Below are 19,672 nucleotides of genomic sequence, written 5' to 3' on the forward strand. Positions count from 1 at the left end.
TAAAGTAATTGTACTTTGGTTTGAAGCTTCACACTCAGAAAAAGTATTTATTTTAGATTTCTTCCTTGTTTTCTTTTACTCTTCAAACTAGTAGAAGACCTGGTTTAAAAAACATAGGGTATTGGGGTGCCTGGGTGGCTCAGTCTTTAGCGTCTACCTTTGGCTCAGGTCATGATCCCAGGGTTCTGGGATCGAGCCCCGCATTGGGCTCCCTGCTTAGCGGGAAGCCTGCTTCTCTCCCACTCCCCCTGCTTGTGTTCCCTCTTTCGCTGTGTCTCTCTCTGTCAAATAAGTAAATAGAATCTTAAAAAAAAAAAACAAAAACAAAAACATAGGGTATCACTTATTTGCAGATACTTATTTACAAAGCTAGAATACTGTGCACATAGTAGGTATTCAGATGCTCAGTTTGTCCTCAAGATGCATGTAATTTAATTGTCTTCCTAGAAAGGTATGTGACATTCTGTAATTCTTAACAGGACTTTTTTAAGGCAGATAACATTGTGTTTGCTGCACACAGAAGTTTGAGAATTTGAGCTTCTTTGAGCTACTGCCTAGGTGAGAAGGACCTTAAGGAAAAGAAAAACAGTAGCTGTGTTACATTGGCATTTTTTTGCTAAAAATGCTTTCAAAAGAGGTGTGAATCTATTTCTGAATTTTATTGATTTGCTTACATAATGACTGTTTCAAAGAGGAAAGAATTACTTTCCTCATTTGTCATCTAAATTCTAAAGGGCATAGTGTGTAGATTCCAGATTTCTTTGTATCTTTGTAGTCCTGATTTCCACTGTAAGATTTGTTCTGTCCGTAAGTACTTTTCTTCAAAAAGCTCAAAACAAGCAGTTAATAGTGGAAGGATAAATCAAAAGAAAACCAAGAACCCAAGACAAATTTATATGCATCTTAGGGGTTTAAACAACCTAACCAGGCAGATGTATTATCTTCCAAGCTCTCTTGTGTATAAAATAACTAAATGGAAGAGGAATAAAGCCTTGAAGTGTTAAAAGATTAAAGTCTGAGATTGCTGTTAATGGCAAATGAACTTTTCTTTTTCAGGACCAAAATGTCTTTGACTCCAAGAAGAAGGTGAAATTAACCAATGCAGAAGGAGTAGAGTTTAAGCTTTCTAAGAAACAGCTGCAAGCTATAGAATTTAACAAAGCTTTACTTGCTATGTACACAAACCAGGTAGGTAACAAATCTCTCATTGCTCTGACTAAACCTTTTGGAGTATGGCATATGAGGCATAATGGGTGTAACAGTTCAATCTCTGTATATTGTTTGTCTTATACCAATGTATTTTTCAGAATGTCATATATCATAGATTTTGTTAAACAAGTAATTTGCTCAATTCTTTGTAAAGGTCTACAGCTGCCTTTTAAGAGGACGAGAACACTATTCACATTTGTAAATGAGATACTGTTCTCATTATCTTATTTCTAATCTCTCTGAATTAAAGTAGAAATCATCAAAGATGTCAACTGGAATTATAGGTTTAAGATCTGTCTTTCATTTTAGTTTGTGTATAATTATAAATGCTAAGGAGGTCCATTCTAATATGCATTAATTCTAAAGATTTCATACTTTTCCATAGCAGAGGTGTTCAGTGGGAAAGTGAGAGTCAGTAACATTTTTATTATTTAGAACTGAGCTAAGTTATTCTTGAATACTTTAGCAAGAAATACCTATACATTTTGTTGCTTTTAAGCAAAGGGTGATACTTGTGTTTTCATTTTTTAAACAAAACTCTGGAATTTAAGCATCCAAATTAATATTTAGAACTAGTCCTTTCATGGGGCGCCTGGGTGGCTCAGTGGGTTACACGTCCAACTCTTTTTTTTTTTTTTAAAGATTTTTATTTATTTATTTATTTGACAGCGAGAGAAGGAACACAAGCCGGGGGAGTGGGAGAGGGGTGAAGCAGGCTTCCTGCTGAGCAGGGAGCCTGATATGGGGCTCGATCCCAGGACCCTGGGATCATGACCTGAGCCGAAGGCAGATGCTTAACAACTGAGCCACCCAGGCGCCCCTACACGTCCAACTCTTGATTTTGGCTCAGGTCATAATCTCAGGGTTGTGAGATTGAGCCCATGTTGGGTGTCGGGCTATAAGCTGGGCGTGGGGCCTGCTTAAGATTCTCTCTCTCCTTCTGCTCCCCCCCCCCCCCAAAGAAATAGTCCTTTCCTAAATGCTTTTGTAACTCATAGCTTAAATTCAGTAAATGGAAATCTTTTCTTACAGGAGAAAATTGAAAATAGATACTGTAAACCAGTTCTTTTACCCTAGATAGTTCTTCACTATTGTCTTTCAGCTGAGTTCCTTCCCCTTCCACCCCTTCCTTTTCTTTTTGGTTATTCACTTAATGTTTAATTGCATTAACCAGCTTATTTTTGTGGGGGGGAAATACTGTTTTTTAGGCAGAACAGTGCCGCAAAATATCTGCCAGTTTACAGTCCCAAAGTCCTGAGCATCTCCTGCCTATATTAATCCAAGCTGCCCAGCTCTGCCGTGAAAAGCAGCACACAAAAGCAATAGAACTGCTTCAGGTAAAGAAATTGAGTTTTTAATGAGGTGTCATGTAGTTGCATCCTTTTTTCATTTTTATTAGAATAGCCTACAAACTTGTAAGTAAAGTGGGAAAACTAATAGGTAACATACCAGTAGACAAAATCCAGAATGTCACTTTAGTTAATTCTTGAGCTACAGCTTTGTTTTATGTACATTTGCATTATGGGGCATCAGTCTGGCTCAGTTGGTTGAGTGTTGGACTCTTGATCTCAGTTCAGGTCTTGATATCAGGGTGATGAGTTCAGGCCCCGTGTTGGGCTCCATGCTGGGCCGGGAGCCTACTTATTTATTTATTTTTTTAAAGATTTTATTTATTTGACAGAGACAGCCAGCCAGAGAGGGAACACAAGCAGGAGGAGTGGGAGAGGGAGAAGCAGGCCCCCCACAGAGCAGGGAGCCAGATGCAATCTTCATCCCAGGACCCTGGGATCATGACCTGAGCCGAAGGCAGACGCTTAAGGACAGAGCCACCCAGGCGCCCCCTGGGAGCCTACTTTAAAAAAATAAATAAATAAAGTTTGCATCAGTAAATGTTTACCATAAACCTGAAGAATGGTTTTCATTTGGCGATCAATTTAGGATGAGTTAAAGGTTTGTTTTAGGCTTATAATGCCAGAATATGCTTAACCTCTTTTTTCAATAATGTATTTTCCAATGAGTCAGTCCAAAACCTCAAACAATTACAGAGATACTAACTTGGTTTTTATCATCCTAAATCAGCTGTTAGATTATATGTTTGAAATTCCTGAGGGTACAGTACCCTGGAAAGTTGAACAGGGTGAAGTTAGGACCATCCTGAAGGGCAGAATTACCTAGCAGGGATCCTCAGTAAGGAGACAGCATCTATTTGAGTATCTTATTTAAACAAACAAAACTATGTAGTAATCTTAATTATTATTTCTCTATTAGTGATTTCCTGGAACTTGATATTATTACACTTTCAGAGCATAATTTTATTATATTTTTATTTTATTTTATTTTTTAAGATTTTATTTATTTGACAGAGAGAGACAGCCGGAGAAGGAACACAAGCAGGGGGGAGTGGGAGAGGGAGAAGCAGACTCCCCGCTGAGCAGCGAGGCCAATGTGGGCTCCATCCCAGGATCCTGGGATCATGATCTGAGCTGAAGGCAGATACTTAACCGACTGAGCCACCCAGGTGCCCCTCAGAGCATAATTTTAAAACAAAATGGGAATCAAAGTTTTTCCAGAATTAAAATTTTGACCTGAAACCAGAACTTTAATATTTCTGTGTAGAAGTGATAATTGAACTGTGTGCGGTTAGTTGTGTAAATTGTGATTTTTTTTTTTTTCCTCCAACTGAAAACATTTTAGGAGTTTTCAGATCAGCATCCAGAAAATGCAGCTGAAATTAAGCTGACCATGGCACAGCTGAAGATTTCCCAAGGTATTAATAATTATTTCATCATGATTAAAATATTTTAATGGAAACATGGTTGAAATGTTTCTGAAGTAGTTGTGAACTATGTGGTTTTAAAAATTTTCCAAAAAAATTTTTTTGCATAATGATGAAGCATAATTATTACTGTTTCAAACAGCCTTTTTTTCAGGTTATTCTTAAATTTTTAGAATGATTCTCAATCTATGCCTTGAAAGTGGGTAGAAGCAAAGGATTCCTATGTTTCAAAAGACCATACTTAAATTTCCTGGGTATGTCATATGTAGAAATGCTTATATCTGTTACTTGCTAGTATTTGCATGAAAGAAGGGTTACTTTGCATTTAGCTTTCTTAACTTAACCCTTTATCCTTTGTTTATAGTTTACCCATATCTTTGGGGGAAAAGAGGCAGGGAAATTTAATGAAAACTGACATTTTTGAATCCTACAGAAAACTGCTAGTGGTTTTTGGCCATGATTTGAACTAGCCTTAAGTGATTATCTAGAGCTTTTGGTAACCATTATTTACATGTAGCTATTTTAACTTTAAAATAAAATGAAATTTGTTAAAAGTCATTTCCTCCCTTGGGCTAGCCACATAGGAATTTCATAACCACATGAGGCTAGTTGAACAGCATAGATAAAGACATTTCCATCATAGGAAGTTGTATTTCTGGTGTAGACCATGCATTCTCAACATGGGGGTAGGGATCATTTGTTTGGTGGGTGGCCAAAAAAATTACAGATATTATGGCCAAAATGAAAATTTCATGGGTAATGATCAGGATACTTGATAATTAGAGAAAAAAGAAAGTCTTATGAGATTTCTTAGTGTTTAGTAATAAAAACAAGGTTAAGAAACATTATTGGTTTTGGGGTACCTGGTTGGCTTAGTTGGTAGAGCATGAGACTCTTGATCTCAGAGTCATGAGTTTGAGCCTCAGAGCTCCACATTGGGGGTAAAGATTACCTTAAAAAAAAAAAAAAGGAAAAAAGAAACATTGTTGGTCTCCCATAATATTACCCATTCTCACATTTCCTTATCTTCCTCTCTTATTTCTTATTCCTTTTCCCACTTCTGCTTTTTCTTGCTCTTCCCTTATTTTCTTTCCTTATCCAGTTTTTAGTTTATTTTTGAGAGGAGTATTTATCCTACTAAAATTACTAAGAAAGAGCTGTCATTGGTTTCTATTTTGCTTTTAAAGACTTTGGAAGGTTACATTATTGATGTTTACAATGACTAGAAAATCGGTATTTTGACATTGTAGGAAATTTTCCATTGCACTCACATCTGCAGTAACATGTTTTAAAGTCTCTAAGGGTAGGATGTCCTTTAAGTTACAGTCTGAAAATGGAGAAAGACTGGGTGGGAGTTGGGAGACTTCTTTTCTGGTAGAATCTCTGCCATTAACTTTCTTTGTGGGTGTAAGCAAGGTATATTGTTTCTTGGGACCATTATCCCAAAGATCCCAAAGCTTGAGTATTTGGAGATACTACAAAATAGGACTTAAATTTCTTATTGTTATTGTTTTTTAATAATATGTTTTCTTCAGTGTGATGATGATGTTTTAATCTCTCAAGGTAATATATCCAAAGCATGTCTAATATTGAGAAGCATAGAAGAGTTAAAGCATAAGCCAGGCATGGTGAGTTTATAACTAAAATATTATAAGACTAAAAAAGTAGCGGAATTATAGTCTATTGGTATGTTTGATGTTTCTTTGTATTTAATTTCTGTTTATTCATAATGTAGGAGTAGTAGTTAAAATAAGTTACTGGTCTGCATTTAATGTCATTTTGTTTTCTGCTGTGTATTGGTTTATTATTTAGGCAAATATGCCAGGCACTATTTAAGCCTTACATTATCACTAAAAGCCAACCTTAAATAACCTAAAACCTGTATAGGGAATTTCTTAGCCTAATTTATTTTATCATGTCTTCAATGTGATATTTTGAGATAAAAAAATTTAGTGATAGTGGCCAATAAATTTAGTTTTTAGTTCTGTGATGATTCAGTCATCACAGATTTAGATCACCGATATAGCTGTGAAAGCATCTATTTCAAAGTAGAGGCTAATGCTGTCATTGGTGGTATGTACATTTATTGAACAGGGACTTTTATTCATGTCTGTATCCTCTAACACAGCTTGTTTACAGTTGGCACTCAGTAAATGTATATTGGTAATGTATTATGGTAATGCTTTCTCCTTTGAAGATTCATATTTTCAAGACTGGACTACAATTACTCTGTATTAGAATCAAATATAAATTTCTAAAATTTCATATCTGGCCTTCTATTACCTTTCAAGAAATTTGTCCACTTCATCATTGTTGAACTTACTGGCATAAAAGTTGTTCAGGTATTTCCTATTTATCCCTTTAATATCTGTAGACCATCTCTCATTCCTGATACTGGTTATTCAGGTCTTCTTTTTTGTTTTCTGATCAATTTAGCCAGAGGTTCATCAGTTTTATTGATTTTCTTAAAGATCCAGTTTCTTGGGCGCCTGGGTGGCTCAGTCGTTAGGCGTCTGCCTTCAGCTCTGGTCATGATCCCAGGGTTCTGGGATCTAGCCCTGCATTGGGCTCCCTGCTTGGCGGGAAGCCTGCTTCTCCCTCTCCCACTCCCCCTGCTTGTGTTCCTGTTCTCGCTCTGTTTTTCTCTGTCAAATAAATAAATAAAATCTTAAAAAAAAAAAAAAAAAAGACCCCGTTTCTTGTTTCTGTTTCCTTTCTGTCCTCATCTCATGTTGCTTCTCCTAGTCTCACTCTACTCTAGCGACATGGGTCTCCTTGCTGTCCCTCCAACACACTAGGCAAGCTTATCACTGGCCTTTTGTAGCTCAGGCCAGATAGAACTTATCATGGGAGTTTAGCCACACTGGTGTGTACCTCACTATCACACATTAGATGTCCCAGCAGTGTTTTATTATATAAACTAATTTTTAAGCACTATTCTCAACTATTATGCTTGCTACACTCTAGTAACAAACTGTGAACTGGCACTAGTTTAAGAGGAAAGTTTTATTTTATTTTATTTATTTATTTTTAAGATTTTATTTATTTATTTGAGAGAGAGAATGAGAGAGAGCACATGAGAGGGGGGAGGGTCAGAGGGAGAAGGAGACTCCCCGCTGAGCAGGGAGCCCGATGTGGGACTCGATCCAGGGACTCCAGGATCATGACCTGAGCCGAAGGCAGTCGCTTAACCAATTGAGCCACCCAGGCACCCGGAAAGTTATATTTTATAGATAAGTACCTTTGTATTTGGAAACCACTGTTGTATATGGTATTTCTAGTTATTATGGTCTAGAAAGATAATTTTTTGTTTTAAAGATTTTATTTATTTGATAGAGAGAGACACAGCGAGAGAGGGAACAACACAAGCCAGGGGGAGTGGGAGAGGGAGAAGCAGGCTTCCCGCTGAGCAGGGAGCCCGACATGGGACTCAATCCCAGAACCCTGGGATCATGACCTGAGCCAAAGGCAGACGCTTAACAGCTGAGCCACCCAGGCACCCCAGAAAGATAATAATTTTTAATGATGAATTTGGTACTGGCAGAGAGCCTAACAACTTTTATTTGCTGTTTTCTAATTTTTTCATTTTTCAAAAAGCTTATTCTGGGAGAGAAAGGGGAATTTTACTCATTAATTTATACTTTTGGCTGGGTAGGTATCTGCATTAGTGACTATGTACAGCCATGAGGAGGATATTGATAGTGCCATTGAGGTCTTCACGCAAGCTATCCAGTGGTATCAAAACCATCAGGTAAGTAAATGGAGTAAATTGTATGAGGACATGTTTTTATGTAAAAATGAAAAGCTGCAGTAGTGAACTCAAGTTATGAGAATTGAAATATTCCAAGTCACTATTTAAAGAATGGAATACTGTTAGACTGTCAAATTACTTTTTTTAAGTATACCAGATCCGAATAAAGCTATTGGAAATAAGAATTATTTCAGAATGAAAAAAAAAGCTCAGTTATGGTTTTGAAGGCCTTTCTGGTTCGTTGTATTTGTGTATAATCTCAAAAAATAATATGTGAGTGCATATGGGGGTGCTCATCTTTAGTGGCTGGAGAGCTCATGGTAGTAAGTGGTGAAACAATAAATATGTGCAATAATTGTATCTCATGTTTTCCTGGAATAGGAACGTCTTCATTTTTTCCGGTATAAGTCTCTGCATAGGCAGTATCCAACTTATAAACATACATGCACACAGGTGGCATTTATACCGTTGGTACTAAAGGCAGTAGAGGGATATCCGTGTTCTGGGAAATACTGTGTTTGAGAACTGTGGTGACATATCTTTAAGATCTGATTATGGGGAAATATTTCTAGTTATAGGCAATCTTAAAAAAGATAGGTTGTGATCCAGATTCATAAATTGGTCATCACTTGTATAATTTGTCTACCTCCCTCCCTGTATGTTTGTGTGATTTTTGTTGTTGTTTCATGTATTCAATAAAACTTTGAGGAATTTAATAGATAGGTCTATCTTAAAGGTCTAATGAATGTAGTAACTTCACAAACATGGTAGATATCTAGCTTAAAACTTTTTTTCCTTTTTTTTTTGAACCTGTAGCCCAAATCTTCTGCTCATTTGTCCTTGATAAGAGAAGCTGCAAACTTCAAACTCAAATATGGGCGGAAGAAAGAGGCAATTAGTGACCTAGAACAGCTATGGAAGTAAGTTCTGAAAGCTGGAGATACAAAAATGCAAATTTTATTGCTGTTATTTGATACAAGAAGGTTATTTTGCTTGTTTATTTGTTCCATTTTCATAAACTGTACACTAACTGTTCACTAACTTTTTTTTTTTTTTTTTAGACAAAATCCAAAAGATATTCACACCCTGGCGCAGCTTATTTCTGCTTACTCACTTGTAGATCCCGAGAAGGCAAAAGCGTATCCTTTTGACCTTTTGATTATTGTTTCAGACAGCTCCCAAGTAGCGTGCTAGATACCTTCCAATACCTATTTTGACCATGGCTTTTTCTGTTGTAAATTTCAACAAACAAACAGAACACTCTTCTAACTAGTAAAAGCAAAAATGAGAATTTATTGTTCAACATGACTGAAAAATATAGTAGTAGATCCGACTTGGGGTACAATTTGATCCAGAAGCAAAAGTGAAGTCAGGATGCAGCTTGTATCTCTTCAGGTTCAAGTCCAGCAGCAAAAGAAAAAGTGTATTTTATTTGGGTAGTTGTGAAAGATTCTGAAATGTCATTCTCATTGAAATGTCTTAGATCACATGCCTAACAGTTACTGAAGATAAGAGATTCAGTGCCCTGATTGGCTAAGTTTGGATCATGTGCTACTGTAGTCAGGGTATGTCCCCAAACCCAAGGTGGAGTTGTGGATGCTGAGCAGCCACAAGTCAAAACCTTTGTAGTGAGCAAATCTATGTTTGATAGTTGTTTTGGAATAGAGATTTTATTAAGCCCCATCTTGAAGTACAGCACTGAGTTAAGGAATAGATGATTAGATTGTGACCTCTTTTATTTTTTCAGGGTATATAATATATAATTGACCTTATAACCTAATTTGTTACTATTATTATTTTTTAAGATTTTATTATTTGAGAGAGAGATAGCACAAGTAGGGGTGAAGGGCAGAGGGAGAAGCAGACTCCCTGCTGAGCAGGGAGCCCAATACAGGGCTCAATCCTGGAACTCTGGGATCACGACCTGAACTGAAGGCAGATGCTTAACTGACTGAGCCACACAGGTGCCCCTAATTTGTTATTCTGTAGAAGATTTAAGAACATTTTTTTACTTTTGAGAAAGGACATAAAAAAAAACTTTTTCTTTTGGCAGACATATATATGTATATATATTGTGTTCCTGAACTCCTGTTCAATCCCAGCCTTAGTAAACACCTGCCCTCGTCCGATAGTATGTCTCTAAAAGTAGATGTTGAGGCTCTTGAAAATTCTCCTGGTGCTACTTACATTCGGAAAAAGGGTGGAAAAGTTGCTGGAGATAGTCAACCAAAGGAGCAAGGGTAATGTTTTCATTGTAACATTCTCTAATGTGGACTTTAAATTACATAAGGAATGAAAAATACATTCTCTGAAAATTCCTCATGAATAAAGTTTAAGTCCTCCTTGTTTCTTTTTCCTTTCTTTTTTGCTATGCCCAGTTCTTAGTCCTTGTCCTGTTTACCACCTCCCCCCATCACACCCCCAAATTAACCTTTGGTGTTGAGTGTATATCCTTCAGGATCTTCTTTGTGTTTATACACAAAAGTGATTTGGAAATATTTTCCTTGGATTTATTTATTTATTTATTCATTTTTTCATTTTTTACAGAAGGGGATTATATTGTACTTAACTGTTTTCCAGCTTGCTTTCATTTACTAAGTTGTGGAGATTTCTCCATATTCTTTTTTTTTTAAAGATTTTATTTATTTCTTAGAGCACAAGTGGGGGTGAGGGGTGGAGGGAGAAACAGACTCCCTGCTGAGCAGGGAGCCCAATGAGGGGCTCAGTCCTAGGACCCTGAGATCATGACCTGAGCCTAAGTCAGATGCTTAATCAGCTGAGCCACCCAGGCTCCCCTTCTCCATATTCTTAGTATAGACATATTTCATTCCTTTTATGCATAGTATTCCATTAGCTGGTTGTCCCCTACTTTATTTACCTGTAAATTTTTTATGTATATTTAGTACTTAATTCTATACTGAGTTCAAATGAGGTTTATTTTGCTGATTTGGAGGAAAGATTAGCTAGCTTCATTAACTTACGCCTTCGGCTCAGGTCATGATCCTGGAGTCCCGGGATCGGGTCCCACATCGGGCTCCCTGCTCGGCAGGGAGTCTGCTTCTCCCTCTGACCCTCCCCCCTCTCATATGCTTGCTCTCTCTCATTCTCTCTCTCTCAAATAAATAAATAAAATCTTTAAAAAAAAAAAAAAGAAGAAGAAGTCAAATTCTTACTCTTCTACCACCTGGCCATCTCAGAAACATAGTGGAGGCCTACAGTAAAATGTTTAAGATTCCATGGATAGAGACTTGGGATGAATAGAGAATGGAAGAGATACAGCCCTTCCCCAAATTTATGGCTTTCATGGTTTTTCACTGTTTTCTCTTTTTTTTTTAAGATTTTATTTATTGGAGAGAGAGCTAGAGAGAGCACAAATGGTGGGGAGGGGCAGAGGAAGAGGGAGAAGCAGACTCCCCGCTGAGCAAGGAGCCCAATGTTGGGGCTCTATCTCAGGACGCTGAGCTCATGACCTGAGCCTGAAGGCAGGTTGCTTAATGATTGAGCCACTCAGGCGCCCATTTTCTCCCTTTCTGAGTGCTTTTGAAATATAAATTTTTTCCTAACTTACAAAAAAAATACATCAGCAACAGCATATGAGTAACGTTATTATGAACTCTGGCAAAAAAGCATTATCATCCTCAATAATTTTTTTTAAGATTTTTCTTTAAAGATTATTTATTTATTTGACAGAGAGGGAACACAAGCAGGGGGAGTGGGAGAAGGAGAAGCAGGCTCCCCACGGAGCAGGGAGCCTGATGCGGGGCTCGATCCCAGGATCCTGGGATCATGACCTGAGCCGAAGGCAAGCACTCAATGACTGAGCCACCCAGGCACCTCTTAATTTTTTTTTTAAAGATTTTATTTATCAGAGAGAGGGTGAGCAAGCACAAGCAGGGGTTGCTGTACGCAGAGGGAGAAGCAGGCTCCCTGCTAAGCAGGGAGCCTGATGCGGGACTCAATCTCAGGATCCCGGGATCACAACCCAACCCAAAGGTAGACACTTAACCACTGAGCCACCCAGGTGTCCCACTCATAATAGATTTTTAAAACTAAAATTAGGAATTGGAGTCTCAGAAATACTACCTTGTTCCAAATTCCATTTCATCATAAGAGTCCCACCTCAAACCTTATCAAGAACCCCAAAATTGAAAAATTCAAGCCACATCTTAAGGGGATTTTCAAATAATGCCTATTTAAAGGTCTTTCTTCCTTCCTTCCTTCCTCTTTCTCTCTCTCTGAACTGTCTCTCACTCTGTCTCCCCGCTCCCCCACCCATGCTCAGTGTGGAGCCCAGCGCAGGGCTTGAACTCATGATCCTGAGATCATGACCTGAGCCTAGATCAAGAGGTGGTTGCCTAACTGACTGAGCCATCCAGGCGTCCCCTATTTAATTATTTTCAGTACTTTTTTCCTCTTTCAAAATAGAGTTTAGTAATTAGTAAGAATATAGTTATTTTCTAGTCCTTTAATCCTCTCCTTTTCCTTAGACAATTATTAAGATACTGGCTTTTAGGCTTTTAAATTTCAGCACATTATTTTCATTAGGCATTATTAAAGCCTTTTATACTAACTTTTGGATACAAAGGTTTAGTTTCTTGGGGTTTTTTTTTAAGATTTTTAAGGAATCTCTACACCCCACGTGGGGCTTGAACTCACAACCCTGAGATCAAGAGTCACATGCTCTATTGACTGAGCCAGCCAGGCACCTCAAAGGTTTAGTTTCTTTTGAAGATAAACTATATTGTTTTTTTGTTTGTTTGTTTGTTTTAAAGATTTTATTTATTTATTTGAGAGAGAGAGAATGAGAGAGAGAGAGCACATGAGAGGGGGGAGGGTCAGAGGGAGAAGCAGACTCCCTGCTGAGCAGGGAGCCCGATGCGGGACTCAATCCTGGGACTCCAGGATCATGACCTGAGCCGAAGGCAGTTGCTTAACCAACTGAGCCACTCAGGAGCCCTGAAGATAAACTATATTGTTGACAAAAAATAAGTCATGGTCCTTGCCCTTAAAAGAACCTAAGTCTAGCAGAAGGAAGTATTGCAGTAATTGCAATAAAGGTTGCATGTTCTGTGGTTGTGCAGGGCATAGAGCACCAGGGGGTATAGTCCTTCCTGGGGACAGTCGGGGGTTAGGAAACCACCTCATGGAAGAGGTGATTGTGTTGACTTTTGAGGAGGATGAATTAGGCCAAGTGTGAGCAAAGGCAAATAAGAAAGGGCAGAGGGGCACCTGGGTGGCTCAGTCGTTAAGCATCTGCCTTCGGCTCAGGTCATGATCCCGGGGTCCTGAGATCGAGCCCCACATCAGGCTCCCTGCTCGGCGGGAAGCCTGCTTCTCCCTCTCCCTCTGTCCCTGCTTGTGTTCCCTCTCTCACTGTGTCTCTCTCTGTCAAATAAATAAATAAAATCTTAAAAAAAAAAAGGGCAGAGAACCTTTGGGAAATAGCAGGTATGGCTGGAGAGTGATTTGTAGAGACAGTTTAGAAGACTGTTGCATAGTCTGGGTGAGAGATGAAGCTCTTTAAAGTACGACACTGTATGTTGCATTTCTTATTCTTCAGGATACCCTGAAAGGATTTTCACAATTGAATGACTTGGTAGAATGAATTTTTGGCAGAGATTGTTGCTGCCTCATCATTTTAATTCACTGTTTCATAGTTCCCATAGAGGCATATCATGTAGGATTATGTACAGAGATATTTTTGATGTCTTCCTCTTATAGCCATCAGAGTACTTAATTATTTTTGAAGTGTTTTATTTCTGATGCTCCTTTCAGCACCCCTTCCCTTTTTTTTTTAGTGTATTTAATAAAGATTTTACTTTAAAAATTCAGTAAACTCACCAGGTTCAAGATTTGGAAAATAAAAACGTAGAAAGTAAAAGCTTCTTCCCATCCCTGTGTGCTCTCCTCTCTCCAAGGTCACTACCAATGTTACTTGTCTTACATACCCTCCCAGGGATAGTCGTGGCATGTATGATACCTGTGCATGTTCTTGCCTAAGTGTTTAGTTATCTGTTCTCTAGTTTTGCCAAACATGTAACTTAACATAGTATTGTAGATTTTCATGCTTGTGCAGATTTCTTCTCTTTTTACATAGACTTAATGTATGGGAATGTAATCTGAAAACCTAGCTAATCCTCTTTTTTAAATGACTTTCCAAAAACTATAGTATGTGAAGCTTGATTAAACTTAACCAGTATTAATATCCCAGCTAGTTTATTAACTTTGGTGAGACAGTGCCACAACTTAAATGCTAATGATAAAGTGCCCAGCTCACTCTTTTGCACATGTTTAAAGCTGTGTAAATATTTTATCATGACTATGGTAATGGTTTTTTTTTCTTTTTATAGACAGGGAGATTTGAAAAAGAAGAAAAAGAAAAAGAAGGGTAAGGATTTTTTTTTTATCTTTAGATTTTACAAGATAAAAGTTTGAATTTAGCCCAATATAAAAATCTTCAGACAAAATTACTGTTCTCTCTACTGTCTTTGAACACTGACTTTTGTCTTGACTATAAATTATTTTTTTTTTACTTTAAAGACTATAGCTCTAGAGAGTTTGGTTGCCTGAATTCACATTGTTGCTCTAGTGAACGTTGCTCTTTTGCTGTGACTGTGAACAGATTACTTAATGTACCTGCCTGAGTTTTTCATCTATAAAATGGTATGTGATAGTTATATACCTCATAAGATTAAATGAGATACCACATGTAAAGATCTCAGAATGATGCCTGGCACATAGTAAGCCCTTTATTCATTAGGCTGCTTTCAGCTACAAACTGAACTCCATCAAACTGGCTGTTTATGAAAACGGCTGTGTATAGGAAAGGTTGACTGATCTAGAAGTTGTATCTCTTTGTTCATCTGTATACAAAACTGAATCCCATTAGAGTCCTATGTTTGTTAGCAACGGTCTGGGCTTGTCTTTTTTTTTAAGATTTATTTTAGAGAGTGCATGTGGGGGCTGGGGGGGGGCAGGGGGAGAGGGAGAGAGAGTCCCAAGCAGACTCCATGCTGGGCACGGAGTGCAACACGAGGCTCAGTCTTACGACCCCAAGATCATGACCTGAGCCAAAACCAAAAGTTGGATGCTCAACTGACTGCGCCACCCAGGCACCTCTGGGGCTTGTCATTTATATCCAGCAGTTCAAAGAGGGCCTTTCTGCAGTTGTCATGTCTTTCCCATTAATCTCACGGGCCAACATAGGTCATTGTCCAAACCTGAGCCATTGACCAGGAGAATGACGTGCATTGATTGGCTTAGGCTGTGTTCTTAATTCCTGGCAAGAGTGGGTAGAATTACCATGTTTGGCTTCATCTAGTCAGAGGTTATCCCTGGAGCCACCTACCTGTTCCTGACTCTGGGAAATCTGCGGTATAAATCAGATTCATTCTGTCTTTCCTTTTTTCTTTCGTTTATTTTTAAGTAGGCTCCATGCCCAACATGGGTCTCGAACTCACAAACCTAAGATTCAGTTGCACGCTAAGTATTTGTTTTATGTATTAGTAATACTGCAAGGGAACAGCTGATAAGTATAGGTAGCAATAACCTGCAATATCACTTTTCTATTTTTTGTGGTTTCCAGATGAGTATTTTTTAAAACTTAAAAGCAATATATGCTCATTCTAAGAACAAACAAAACTTCTGTCATTATACAATGGCAATAAAGCACGGAAAATTCCCTACCCGAAATTCATACTCCCAGAGATAATTACAATATAACTTTTTTGTATATAGAAACATACATTATTATACATATATTTACATGCTCAGTCAATAAAAGTTTTTACAAAATTGGTATGAACAATGTCTTCAGGATAATTTGTTTTAATCTTCTACTTTAGACTGTATTGTGCAGACATTTCTCCAAATTATTAAATATGGATGTACTTTTTAACCCATAGCTATAGCTTTTTTTTTTTTTTTAAGATTTTTTATTTATTTATTTGTCGGGCAGGGAGGAGAGAGGGAGAGTGCACGCACAAGCAGGGGGAGCGGTAGGCAGAGGGAGAAGCAGGCCCCCCAGCTGAGCCAGGAGCCTGATGCGGGACTCAGTCCCAGGACCCTGGGATCATGACCTGAGCCAAAGGCAGATGCTTAACCGACTGAGCCACCCAGGTGTCCCCATAGCTATAGCTGCTTATAGTGTGGGCATACTGTAATTTATTTAATCATTCTCTTACTGATAGACACTTAAGTTAATTATTTTAAAGAAAACCATAGAGAATATCCTTTTTTTTTTTTAAAGATTTATTTACTTATTTTAGAGAACGAGTGCAAGCGGGGGTGGGGGATAGAGAGAAAAGGAGACTTCCCACTCTACATGTAGCCCAGTGTGGGGTTCAATCCCATGATCCTGAGATCATGACCTGAGCTGACATCAAGAATCAGATGCTCAACTGATTGAGCCACCCAGGCACCCCATGTTCTTATATATAACTTTGTGTCTTAGGGGTATCTGCAGGATAAATTTCTAGAAGTATTAATTTTGACTAGTACTGCCAAATTAAATTACTCTCTACAAAGGCTATACCATTGTACACTTCTGCCATAGTGTTTGATTGTTTCTCACTATCTCATCAACACTGGGTATTGTTACTGCTTTTAATATTTGTTAGTTTGATAGAATTTTGCTACCTTTTTCATTTATAATTAGTGAGGTGGAACATTTTTTCACATGATTAAGGACTTCTGTTTCTCCTGGCTTACCCTAATTACAGCAGTGCCCATTTTTCTTTGCATGATTTATCTATTGATTATTAAGACCTTTTTCTATATTAAGAATATCAGTCCACTCTGTTATATAGTATGCAAATATTTTTTTGTTATTTCTCTTAAAAATGTATCTCTTACCAAATGAAATTAAACATTTTTTATATAGGGGCACCTGGCTGGCTCAGTCAGAACTCCTGATCTTAGGGTTGTGAGTTTGGCCCTCATGTTAGGTACAGAGATTACTTAAAAATAAATAAAACTTAAAAAAAAAATTTTTTTTAATAGATACATATGTGAAGTCTTTTCCTTTATGGCTTCTGAATTTTGTATCATGCTTAATAAGGTCTTTTCCCTGGCTAGATTATACAAATAAAACTTTCTCAGATGACCTTGTTTCAGTTTTAATGTTATTTATTTCCAGGCCTTGGACACATTCTTTAAGCAAACTATCTTTTTTTTTTTTTTTAAGATTTTATTTATTTATTTGAGAGAGAATGAGAGAGAGCACATGAGAGGCAGGAGGATCAGAGGAGAAGCAGACTCCCTGCTGAGCAGGGAGCCCGATGCGGGACTCGATCCTGGGACTCCAGGATCATGACCTGAGCCGAAGGCAGTCGCTTAACCAACTGAGCCACCCAGGCACCCTTAAGCAAACGATCTTGAAACCATTATAGACATATCTCATTTCTTTAACGCTTATTACACAGGAAAACTGCCTAAGAATTACGACCCAAAGGTGACCCCAGATCCAGAAAGATGGCTACCAATGCGAGAACGTTCTTACTACCGGGGGAGAAAGAAGGGTAAAAAGAAGGATCAGATTGGAAAAGGGACCCAGGGAGCAACTGCAGGAGCTTCATCTGAACTGTAAGTCATTGTTCCTCAGTTGAAGTCACTCAAAGCATAGGTTGATTCTTTCTCAGATGGACTCAGGATCATTAGTAAGAATTTTTAAAATATATTTCAAGTATAAGGAATACAGTCAGATATCTTTAATAAGTGTTTTTTGCCAATAAGCTTATGTAAAGGAAAGAAAATGTGTTTTGGTTTGATTATATTATAAATATTAGGATTATAGAATTGTATCGTAAATATTAGGATTCCAGTATCTTCAAAAGGAAGCTAAATACACTGAGTCATTCAACTAATTGAGTATAAAGAACAACAGATACTATAAATAAAATGATTAGGAAGAAGTATTAAAAATGTTACTAACGTTTTTTTTTTTTTTTTTTTTTTTTAAAGATTTTATTTACTTATTTGAGAGAGCGAGAATGGGAGACAGAGAGCATGAGAGGGAGGAGGGTCAGAGGGAGAAGCAGACTCCCCGCCGAGCAGGGAGCCCGATGCGGGACTCGATCCTGGGACTCCAGGATCATGACCTGAGCCGAAGGCAGTCGCTTAACCAACTGAGCCACCCAGGCGCCCCTAAAGTTATTCTTATATTGTAGGATTATGAGTCATTTAAATTTTTTTTCTCTTTTTCCTATGCTTTCTAAAAATTGGCATGAACCATATATTACTTTTTCTTTATAAAGCAGTAAATGTATTCAAAAGAAAAATGGATAGGAAGTCGGGGAGCCCACTTTAAAAGAAACAGAATATGTATGGGAGATTGTTAGGAGTAGAAAGTGAAATCCACGTACATATGTTTCTATAGTCTTTTCCTTTGTTGAATGTATGAATGACCAGCACTCTCCTGATCTGATTTCAGGGATGCCAGTAAAACTGTGAGCAGCCCACCAACCTCCCCAAGACCTGGCAGCGCAGCAACAGCATCTGCATCTACAAGTAATATCATACCCCCAAGACACCAGAAACCTGCAGGGGCTCCAGCAACAAAAAAGAAACAGCAACAGAAAAAGAAGAAAGGTGGAAAAGGTGGCTGGTGATTAGAACATTCTTGTTTGCAGGCTATTTTTAGTCGTACTGACACTAAGAACATAATAAAGGTAACACAGCAAGAAGCACAGAGCTACTCCCTCTCCCATCCCCACATTTCATGAAATGATTTTCTTGTGCATCGTCACACAGGAAAACATCTTCCTCAACCTCTGCCTAGTCAAACTTGGCCTGCTTGTACCACCTAGCTTTGCACAGATGATAAGGACTCAAAATAATGGGGCATTTTCCCACCTTGATCTTTGTTGCATTCTTTCTCTTTGTGTGCTGTGATCTGGTGTTTCTTCAGTTTCACAAACAAGGCATGTTATCCAAAGTTTCCTAGGATTTAAACAGAACCTACTTCTGTTTCAACTAGAGTCCGAAGATCCTTGTTCCTAGCAAATCCCACTTTAAATTATGTCTTAGGAGGCCTTAGGAGACTGAAAGTGGAATCTTCTGAGCATTCCAAATATCTGCTAAGAAATATCATGTGATAAAGGGGACCTTATTAATACACTTGTGTTCTTTTTCACTTCATTACATGAATGACCACAGGAAAACTAAAGTAAATGTCAATTTTAACCATAAAATCTCTGTCATGTGATCCTGGAGTATGGGATACTATATATATGTAGTAATGAAATGTGTGTGTATGTACATATATACACACATATATATGTAAATTAGGACTCCTTTGCACCCCGTATTGTTTTCAGATTATGATGACATTATGCTGATTTAGCACCATTAACTCAAGGAAAATGTATCAATGTTGTAAGAAGTTGACTCTTAGACCCAGTGTTCTGAGATCAGATGGGTTTGGAGTGTCTCAATCAGAAAGATTTAATGGCCCTGTCAAGAGCATGAACATTGACTTCTGAGGTAGAGAGGAAATCCTTCAGAGTTCAGTAGTGGGCAGTATTAGAACTTAACAGAACTGTTTGGCCCAATTAATAGATACTAAAATGACTCACCTTTGTCATTTGGGGTAGAACTATTCATTACCCTTCTCAAAGTAATGAAGTATTGTACAGTCTGGTATCAGTGTTGCTCTGGTCTTCCTTGCTTACAAGCCACTTTCCCATTGAACAGCTGTGAGACAGGCACACTGGGATGCCACCTTTGTTAGTATTCATTTTGTGCTGCCCAAGATAGCATTGAATTTAGACTTTGAGTATTTCCTTGTGATCATATTACTTCATCCTTGTTAATAAAGTGCTACTGTGTTTGACTCTGAACATATCTATTGAAACTTCTTCAAAGATATTTTTTAAAAGGCTTTCCTCCTTTACAAGAGTAAGAAATGTGGTGCTGCCTAATCAGAATCTGCAGTAACA

The 19,672-nt window shown here is 37.9% G+C and overlaps 1 protein-coding gene across 2 annotated transcripts in view; it reads left to right on the plus strand.

Moving 5' to 3' along the window:
* Positions 1 to 19,573, plus strand: part of SRP72 (signal recognition particle 72) — a 32,755-nt gene extending 13,182 nt beyond the window's left edge. The window contains exons 9-19 of one of the 2 annotated variants that reach the window (XM_045881094.3): positions 1,057 to 1,188; positions 2,418 to 2,546; positions 3,904 to 3,976; positions 5,549 to 5,613; positions 7,641 to 7,736; positions 8,553 to 8,656; positions 8,798 to 8,875; positions 9,839 to 9,976; positions 14,087 to 14,124; positions 17,159 to 17,318; positions 18,166 to 19,573. In XM_045881094.3, the coding sequence (XP_045737050.1) occupies positions 1,057 to 1,188; positions 2,418 to 2,546; positions 3,904 to 3,976; positions 5,549 to 5,613; positions 7,641 to 7,736; positions 8,553 to 8,656; positions 8,798 to 8,875; positions 9,839 to 9,976; positions 14,087 to 14,124; positions 17,159 to 17,318; positions 18,166 to 18,343 (1,191 nt within the window). In that variant the 3' untranslated portion in view covers positions 18,344 to 19,573. The remainder of the gene's footprint in view (positions 1 to 1,056; positions 1,189 to 2,417; positions 2,547 to 3,903; positions 3,977 to 5,548; positions 5,614 to 7,640; positions 7,737 to 8,552; positions 8,657 to 8,797; positions 8,876 to 9,838; positions 9,977 to 14,086; positions 14,125 to 17,158; positions 17,319 to 18,165) is intronic. The other variant, XM_045881095.3, reaches the window with a different exon arrangement.
* The last annotated feature ends 99 nt before the right edge of the window (positions 19,574 to 19,672 follow it).

The sequence above is a fragment of the Mirounga angustirostris genome, unplaced genomic scaffold (assembly GCF_029215605.1).
Source record: "Mirounga angustirostris isolate CCGP_5_RB_7025 unplaced genomic scaffold, mMirAng1.0.hap1 SCAF_2, whole genome shotgun sequence".
In the NCBI taxonomy this organism is placed as follows: domain Eukaryota; kingdom Metazoa; phylum Chordata; class Mammalia; order Carnivora; family Phocidae; genus Mirounga; species Mirounga angustirostris.